General features: G+C 42.3%; 1 protein-coding gene across 1 annotated transcript in view; it reads right to left on the bottom strand.

Moving 5' to 3' along the window:
- Positions 1 to 8,784: 8,784 nt before the first annotated feature.
- The window catches only part of antxr2a (ANTXR cell adhesion molecule 2a), a 34,913-nt gene continuing 33,908 nt past the window's right edge, over positions 8,785 to 9,789 (bottom strand). Inside the window, exon 17 of the mRNA XM_085909656.1 lies at positions 8,785 to 9,557. Coding sequence (XP_085765782.1) covers positions 9,522 to 9,557 — 36 coding nt within the window. The 3' untranslated portion in view covers positions 8,785 to 9,521. The remainder of the gene's footprint in view (positions 9,558 to 9,789) is intronic.

Here is a 9,789-nt window from a genome sequence, read left to right as displayed (position 1 = left end):
TATTTGTCGAGATTTTAATTCCCTAAATGAGATGGCGCATCTTAAAAGCACTCAGCATTAGGATTAGAGTAGTGAGCATAGCCTAGCGACAGCATGGTCATTTGTGATATTGTTTGACTGGATGAACAAGGATTTATCAATTTCTCGTCGTTATGATCATCATCAGACGCGTGGATCAGATTAGACCTGTTCCATCCATTCCAAGGATTAAGATTAAAAAGATTTACTTTCACATTCATATTTATTTACATTTGTGTGTGTGACGTATGTCTTGTGAGTACTTCCAGATTTCTAATTTAATGAATCATAGCATAGGACTCAAACCTGTTGACTATTGCTGGTGTTACTACTGCAAAAGTGCAACATACTGACGTTTATAAATAGACAATTGGCAAACATCTTAAAATTCTTCCTGTACACTGCATCATGTTAAAAATTCTTACTGTATGTAAACATATTTTAAAAACGCACGCACACATGTGCAATGCACATCATGCCATGTTAAACATGATATCCTATTTTTTTTTAAAGTCCCAAAGATCAAATGGAGACCCTGAACACAACATTTTGATGTGTGTTAATATCAACGTCAACTCCTGTCCACTGGTTGTGCTCAATTATTAATCAGTGACATGCAGCAAGAGGCACCAGGAGGTCTGGGACCCAGCGGAGGTACGGGCACTGTCGTGTTACCGTACTTCTGAGCTGTCACTTGCGCTAACAGCCCACCTTTAATGCTCCCCTGCGCTACTTGCTGCTCATGCTAAAGTGAATTAGCCCGTCCCTTAGAAAACCGCCCGACAAAAGCACCACTTTAGAGACGTTTGGCTGGAAGTGACGTTTGGCTGGCCACAATCAAGAGTTTTTATATTTCATTTCATATTTCTTTCTCTAGGATCTCCAATGTGCATATCGAATCGTCTCTCTCATACTCGTGTTGCCATTGACTTCATAACTGTCGGTCTGCTCATGTTGACATTGACCTGTCATTGTTGACATTGTCGGTCTGTACAGAATCGGGAAATCCCTATTTTGAATCAAATGTTTCTGATCTTCGAGGTCCACATTTGCCATTATTTCGAGCAGTTTGTGCACTCGTGTTGATGCACTGCACGGAAGCTACGGAGCCAAGATGGCATCCGAGTTTTCAAAAGCAGTGCAGTGAGAAACAGCGGTGTTTTGTTTTGTGGCCAGAGCAAAGCGTAGCGGTGGGGGGGAGAAATGGGCATTAATGGCGGCGGCGGATGGCGGGCAGCTGTTTCCCTCAATGTTTGATGCTCTCAGCTCGGCACAGCTGCTGCGCAAATGAGAGTTCATCTTGCAGGGGGCGCCGTCCAGCCCGGGCGCGGCCCTTGTCGCACGCTCTCAATGTCAACGACGGCGCCCCACGGCGGGGCGAAGATGAGGTCCGCCGCCATGACGATGAAGTGAAGAAGACGAGGGTGTCTCGACACATCTTCCTCACGCCGAAAGGAAATGTTCATTTTTCATGGGTCGGCATAAAAAATGGACGCTGTGCTACACGCGTGCGTGCCAAAGCTGCGCGGGTGTTAAACATCAGCACGCATTCCAAACGCTAAATCTGACTGCAAGAGATTCGAGATGGCAGAGGAAAAAAAAAAATTGCAAAATATTTTAGATGATGTTTTCATTTAATCTACTGAAAATTGCAATGCACAATGTGACACTTCATTTATTTTTGTATTTTTATATCTTACAAACTATATAAAAATTGTTTCCAAATGTTCAATTTTCATGAACGTTAGCAACACAAGGTTAGCTTGCAGGACCTCACATGAGTGAGCGCTATCGCACAATAAAGCTTACCTATCGTCTAAAACGGCTTTCTTTCAGCTGACTTTAAGGTCTCTGAATGTCAGCCAACGTTTATGTTGTTTCACATTATGTTTGTCGATTATTTCTCAGGAAAGTCAGCAACACGAGGTTACCTAGCTGGACCTTATGGCAAAATAAAGCTTACTTATCTTCCCGCTGACTTTGGGGCCTCAACATGTTAGCCAACGTTTGAGTTGTTCCACACTATGTTTGGCAATAAAATCGTGTTGTAATTTCACCCCTGGTACATCGTCCTCCTCAAAATGATGCGTGCAAGCTGTAGTCGCCATTCCAACGTTTGTCCGACCGTTGGCATCCGTTGAATATTTATGAGCGAACGTCATTTGAGATTTGAGATTTCATCCAAACTTTTCGTTTTTTTTGACGCCAGGCATGTTTGGCAAGCATTTTTATATTTGACTTTGGATATTTTGCACTGTTTAAAAAAAGTCTTTTCAATCAACCGTCACTTTTTCTTCATTGTTGTCACGCCACGAATGAATAACTTGAATTTGATGATCAGGTACGGTGTCAAGCTAATCATCGACTGACTGGTAATAATTACAGAATGAGTATTGCTGGAGGATTTCAGCTGTTTTTCCGATTTTGATGGACAGAAGCTGGTCTCCTTGAGGCGTGCTGAAAAAAAAGTATGCGTATTTTTAATGATGTGTTTTAACGGCGACTTGTTTTAGCCCAAAGCGTGTCAGCGCAAACATTTTCGCAACCAAATGACTCGCTTCAAGCTGCTTGAGGTTGTCATTATGAAACAAGTTTATTGTTGACTGCGGGCTATTATTAACATTGAACACTTGAATCATGTCTCTTCATTTGGCAAGTACGAGGCGTGACTGCTGATAGATTGAGGGAAGTGGTTTTTATTTTTTATTTTTAAATAGCTTTAGAGTAATTCCAAAAAAGAAAGGAATTATGTCAAAAGTATTTCACATCTTTGGTCTCATAAGAAGAATATCATTATACGTATACTAACTGGCTTTAGGTATAAATGGCAACTCATGAAAAGATGACACTCTTGAAATAGTAAGTCAATATCAATATCAAAAGAACCATTACGATAATTTCTTTTGATCTATTGTTTTCAAAGTCAAATTATCTTGTGCCCCTCCAGATTGTTTTGCCGTCCATCTGAACTGTTTACAAGTTGTTTGTGATCTCCACGTGATATTATTAACTGAGGTCCTTGTTAAACATAAATACAAACAAACAAAGAAACAGACGTGATCCTCTTATTTCAATCCAATTTTAACATGACTGACTTGAATGTTTTTGTTCCTTCTTCAGGCCTTTTTCCTGCTAAGCCGCCAAACTTCCCGCTAATCCTGCGCGGTGGTGGAATCTCCAACAAACAGGATCATCGACATCATCTCAATTACGGCGTAAACATCAAATATGATTATATATACATGCAAGGTTTAAGACCACATTCATGCAAAGTATGACCAACTATCGCAAAGTGTACTCAATAATAGTAAAAAGTCGAAATGATTTAACAATGTCAAACGTACTTTTGCGAAGACGACAAAAAAGTGAGTCGTGCGTCAAGATTGATCGCCGACATTGGGCAAAATGAAAACGATTATGGAACGCCTTAAAGACGTGCGGGCTCATTAAAAGGCCCCACTCAATTAAAAATGACCAGCAGACGCAGCAATTATTGAAGGCATAATACATAGAAGTGATTATGAAAGACATTACATGTGGAAAAGTAAGTCGGGTGACTTTGGGGAAGAATGGGCGGGGTTGGAATCGCACTCAACCCGCTCATCTGTCACGACATTGCGAGTCTAGCAATGTCGCAATGTCAGTCAGACGCGTTGCTAAGCTACATCACCCAGCTAGCCACCTAAGCTATGTCACAACGATGCTGTGTCGCTAAGTTCCATCGCTAAGCTACGGCGCTAAGGCCCATCCTAACCCATAATGGAACCTATGAACAGTGGTCATGTTTATTTACTGATGGTGCTAGGACAAAATCTGTAAAAATCACTGAGAATAGTTTAAAATTGCATTCATTCATTTAGTTTGTAGAAAAATATAAAATAATAGTTATGAAGGATGTAAACATTTACTTGAAAAAATATTTTGTATGGTAATTAAAATTTAATTGTTCCAACGGTGGCTTGTAACCTCCCCAAGAATTATTATTATTATCATTATTATTATAAGATTGTATTTGATATATATTTTTAAGAAATGTAAATTTTTAAGGTTATTGGAAAATAATTTTGAGGCGAGAAGTGTTTTGTTTACATTTTACTCAAGGTCAAACATGATTAGAATCTTTTTTTTTTTAAATGTTGTCATCTTTAAAACATGTTAATCTTTTAAGTCCTTTCATTTAGCAATCCAACTTGTGGCAGTTCACACCTTTCCCCCCCCGCAAACATGTTTTGCCTGGTGACTCTTTGTTCCCTTTGCTTGTCCAAGGTCACAAACATGTTGATGTCCTTTTATTTTTAGAATTAATCCACATGCTAGCGCGGCTAGCAATCAGATAAACCAGTCAGAGGCGAACATTTTAGCTTGGCACCATCGGAAGCCTGGCCGGCCAATCGGAGGGTGACGTGGCTCACCACCTTTCACCCGTGTTGCCCTTCGCGCAGGATCAAGCCTCGCTAATCTGGAGAATTTATTTTTTCATCCGTCAAAAACAGCTTGGAGCCATCAGCAAATTGCGTCGACGTAGAAAAACGATTTCAATATCTTATTTTTATGCTTCGTCCCCATGCTAACCTTGGCAACAAGCACCACATTACACCAAAATCTGCCAATTTCTTTGCAGACACATTTTTTTTTACTCATAATGGACAAGCCGAGCTCATTTTTAACAGTACAACACAACCCAAATAGTCGTACGCCCTTTTTTTTAGGAATCACTTCTTGAGGCATTTTTGTGGATCTATTCCTGCTAAACATACGTAGCAAATTTCTTCAGGGTTTGAATTTTCAAAAAGGCCGGTGGTTAAAACGTTTCTCCGTGGCTGCTGCTTTACTGTATAAATGTCCACATGATTTGCTTTTCATTGGCCGGCGACAAGGGCCTAAAAATAATCTTGTTTGTATTTCAGTTCTGCTCACAATCAGTTTCCCCCGCCGCCCGTCGAGGCGGCAGCGTGCTCACATTAGCGCCATTTCCAAACATCTGCTGACCGAGTCAGAAGCGATCTGCTGCCTCTCGCGCCAGCCCGACGTGACATCATCATACTCCTCCTCATCAACAACACCTCCGGACACGCTCTCTCCCCCTCCGCCTTCATTAAAGCGCCACGCAGAGAGCTTCCGGCAAGGTGACTGCGGACTACCGCCTACTGCCAGTGTTCCCCGCTGTGCGATTGGCTCACAGGCCTTTCCATAAGCTGCCTGCTCGGTTCAGCTCGGGTTCAGATGGGCGGCAGAAGCGCAAACGAGGCCCGCCGGGAGCTGATGGACAGGCAACACGACGTTGTAGCTTTAGCATGAGCGTTCACATGCCCACTACGACAGGTGATCTCGCTGACAATTGGCTCCAAACGCATTGAGGGCCTTTACGTTAGCATGTGGCTGTGATAGCACCACGGATAAATCAACGTTCGATGAATAGATGACAAACTGATACTAGATAGTTTGACAGAGATGGACTGAGAGATAGATGGATAGAAACATCATTAATTCCAACACAGAAAGACAGCTAGCCTAGCCTAGCTAGTTTACTAACCGTGGATACTAAGTATACCTCACTTTAGTAGAAAAAGGTTGAAAGGATTTTGGTTACCAAGCTAACAAAATGATTTGAATCGCTATAATACAAGCAGTTTACTCCACGGATGGTGGATAGGTCTTGAGTTGAGCAAACAAGCTAGGATGTCTGATTATTTTGCAGATAATACGCAACTGGAGCTAGCCTTGGCCGTTTCGTCGACTACGGATTAGCTGGACAATGGCTGACAAAGGAATAATTAAAGACAAACATCGATGAGGATATTTTCTTGAACCGCTTGCATCTCAACTCTTAACGAGCTGGAAGGCGGTGTGGGCCCTCTGCCTTGGCGCAGGTCCGCCAAGTTTGGTTTTCCCGCGGGCACCTGTGCAAACGAGGGCAACCCGGCAAGCCAGACGGCTCAGGCGGGCAAGAGGAAGCGGAGAGACGCGCTGTCAAAACACAACCTTGTGGCACCGGCTCAACGGCGGATTTAGCGGCTAGCTGTTAGCTGCCGCGCCGCCTGCGTCGCCTTGAAAATAGTCCCTCGCACCTCCCTCAAGCGCCGCTGCGCTTCCAGGCGGGTAAACACCGGCACACTCCAACCAAATTCTACCATCTAAACAACCGTCCCTGTCTTTTGCTAATTTGAAACCATAATCCTCTTAAAAAAAAAAAAAAGAAGAAACACAGACACCGACATGAGACCTGAAATCATAACCCAGGCTCAAAAAACGTAAAACCTGGTTTTGGAAAATAATTGAACATTAGTCTGAAATCCTAACCCCAGTTTGAAAGCCCTCCCTTGATTTTCCATAATAACACAAAATCAACCCCCCCCCCCCCCACACACACACACACACACTGCACACAAATGCAGACAAAGCAGAAGGTCCGCATGGGCATATTTTTTTCTAAACACGAGACCTGATTTCTGAGGCAATGAAGACCTTGGAGGGATTGTATGCGTGCGTGTGTGTGTGTGTGTGTGTGTGTGTGTGTGTGTGCGTGTGTGTGTGGATGCACGAAGCCTCCGGTGACTGGACAGAGGGAGAGGTTGCACATTGTCCACTCTGTCCAAACACACACACAAGCAGCAGTGTATAATGGCGCTCCCCGTCGGGCCGCATAAATCTGCACGGGCCCAATTAAAGAACCCCTTTAGCGTGTTCACCACCAGCACATGCGAGTAAATATGAACACAAAACAACAACACGTGTGCACGCGCACACACGCACGCGCACACACACACACGTACATACACACACACACACACACGGCTCGCTTTACACTCAATATGTGTTTGAAATATAAAACTTGACTTTAGTAAAGAAAAGTGAAAACATTGTGTGATGTAGCGACAATTTGTATTGCAGTAACTAATTTTTAACATTTTTGGACACAACTGACGAAGGGTTAGTCGTAGAAGAGGTCACGCGTAGAAGTGTGATTTGGGAGTTGCTTGATGAATCGTGAAATAATTCATTTTTGAAGCTCACAGATCCCTCTGGTGCATTGCAACAAATAGAACCCGGCGCTTTCACCAGTGGCATTAAGGTCAAATCTTGAGCGACAAAGTTTTTAGAAGAACCTCGTCAAAACAAGAACTCTGAAGACATGAAGGTGCATTAGTGGCTGCTGTCTTGGAAAAAAAAAAAAAAAAGGATATTCAGAAAAATACGATCTAGAAATAAATAAAAGCATCTTCAGAAAATGCGATGCAACTGTCACGAAGGTTCTTTTACGATGCAGAAGGATCAAGATATTTTGGCCCTTAAATTTGAAAAACGGTACTTTTTTTCATCTCGGAAGCAATTATACCTGCCAAAACTTCAAATTCAGCAAATTGATTCTCAACAGGGACTTCGGTGGGTTATATTTTTACTGCTACTGGTTGAATTGTAGGAAAATGAGAAATGTGGTAGAAAAATCTAATCTTCAAAAACTGCCATGCATTTTATGTCAGAATATATTTTGTCCCTAGCAGAAAGGAAAATTTGTAGCACAACTGCATCAATGGACAAAATGTCGCGGTAGAGGCCATCGTGGGTCGGCAGCGTCTCGACGAGTGGCAAACAAAGGAATAATAATTGGACGGCTTTGTCGGCGTTGACGACGCTTGAACTTATTTTTGATGTCATGCGCTAAGGCGGTCGGCCAGCCGCCACCGGTCATTGTCCGTAGCGCTCGCCGTCAAAGGGGCGGCGGCCTTGTCAGATCTTCCACTCCAATCCCCACGCGGCCCGATCGCAAAGTGACGGCGTCGTTCCGGCCTTTTTCTTCACATGGCCGAGAAGAAAAAAGGAGCCGCCCCCAGCGGCCACAAAGCCACCCTCCTCCCCTCCCTTTGGGATCGGGGCGTGGGCACGCTACGCAAAAAAAATAGGCTACATCATTTCTGGAAATGAACAATACTTATCCGTCCGTCGCATCTGTTACTTTGGCTTTGCAATTGGGGTGCGGACGGGCTCGACAACGAGGCGTGTCCCGCTTTTGGGTTGGCTTTTTTTGCTGGTTTTTATGCTCCGTTATCATTCATGCAGGTCACGAGAATCGGCAAAGGCTGAATGGAGGTAACTGGCACATTCAGATGGATATGAACGTCCCAAAGCTTTTTTTTTTTCAAACTTGAAAAAACAATGTGACATTTTGAACTAAAAAGAAAAACTTTGCCAACAAATAAACATTAAATAGTCATAAATTAACTTGTAAGCAAAACAAGTTCAATTTTCTAATAAAAAAATAATGCTCATGATTGCAAAACTAAAATGGTTATTTCCTAAAATGTGTTATACTGTTCAAATTCAAATTTTTTTCTTTTTTTTTTTCCCTGCCCCAGTTTTTCAGCAGTGGGTCACTTCACGGGCGTCTAATTATTTTAATGAACATTTCCGTTCTTTGTTGTCCTCCCGATAAAAAAAAAAAAAGAGAAGTTCATGCCTTGCTGAGCACCAGCACGTGTCAAGCAAATTCAAGGCATCAATCCTTCAAAACCCCAACCAGCCAACAATCCATCCATCCGTCCATCCGTCCGTCCTTCGCCCCGCCCGGGCTGCTCACTCCCTTCGCACAGGCAGGCCGAGCCCCGCGGCCAAAATATGCTCTAATAATTTTCTGGCGACAAACCGAGAGACCAAACGTCTTGTCTGCAAAAAGAGTCAAAGGTAAAGACTCATAATAATATCCTAAAATGATTTAGATATTTTTTGCTGAATAAATTTTGATTTTGTACAAATCAAATTCAGAGGAAATAAATAATCATACATATTTATTTAAAAAATATTTTTCTAATATAAAATTATGACAAAACACCATAACAAAATGAAATGGTTGATCATGACGACCTAGTATAACAGCGTGTGCTCATTTGATTGACAACTACATGATGTTTATGCTAACTTCAAGTGTGCCAAAGCGAATACAAAACACAGTCAATATTTCATATTTGGTGGCAAAAATATTTCAAGGCAAATATCTGTACCAAGTGCATTCGTACTTGCTTTGAAATGACGGCAAAATATTTTTGGACGATGGACAGAAGAAAGACTAACAATTAGATGAGTATGGCGGGCCGAGGGGGGTGGGGGCTACGCTCTATTAATTCCCCAACGACTTAAGGTGTCTCGCCCGAGTCCGAAAACCTCGGGGGCGTCCGTATTGTCCTTCCTGTCGTCCACCCATCACACGCGAGAGGGGGACGGCGAGATGCGGACGGGAGAGTTTCACGGTGACGAGATGTCGCCGAGAGGAAGACGGGCGGGATTGTCAGGAGGCCCCGCCCCTCCCCGGCTGAAATTGCTCTGACAAACTCTTCTTTTTATCCTTCAATATGCTCGCGATGCATTTGGGATCCCAAATTGTGGGATCATAATAAAAATAAGAATAAAAGCGGTGGGAACAATGTCAAAGTAAATATGAATATTGAAAAAAGTGTGAAATTCTTCTCTGGTCCATGGGCGGCGGGCGGTGAGCGTCCCGTCGTCATCATCTAACGTTGAACGCGGCTGAAATTTACGCAGCGACCCTGAAGGCAACACAAACAAATAAAATATAATTAGTAGTTGACATGAGAACAAATCAAAAATTAATATTAATATTTCAATGTTATGATTAAATATGTGAATGAGGAAAATCAAATTCTAATATAGTAAAAATGTTTAAATATCATTGTAAAATGAAATACAAACACAAATAAAATATGTCTATATTTAAAAAAAATGATGTGAAAACATGGAAATTGTCAAAAATATAGGCAA

Source organism: Syngnathus leptorhynchus, chromosome 4 (assembly GCF_054491065.1).
Source record: "Syngnathus leptorhynchus isolate UIUO chromosome 4, UIUO_Slep, whole genome shotgun sequence".
Taxonomy (NCBI): Eukaryota; Metazoa; Chordata; class Actinopteri; order Syngnathiformes; family Syngnathidae; genus Syngnathus; species Syngnathus leptorhynchus.
This window is presented reverse-complemented; position numbering and strand designations above follow the sequence as displayed.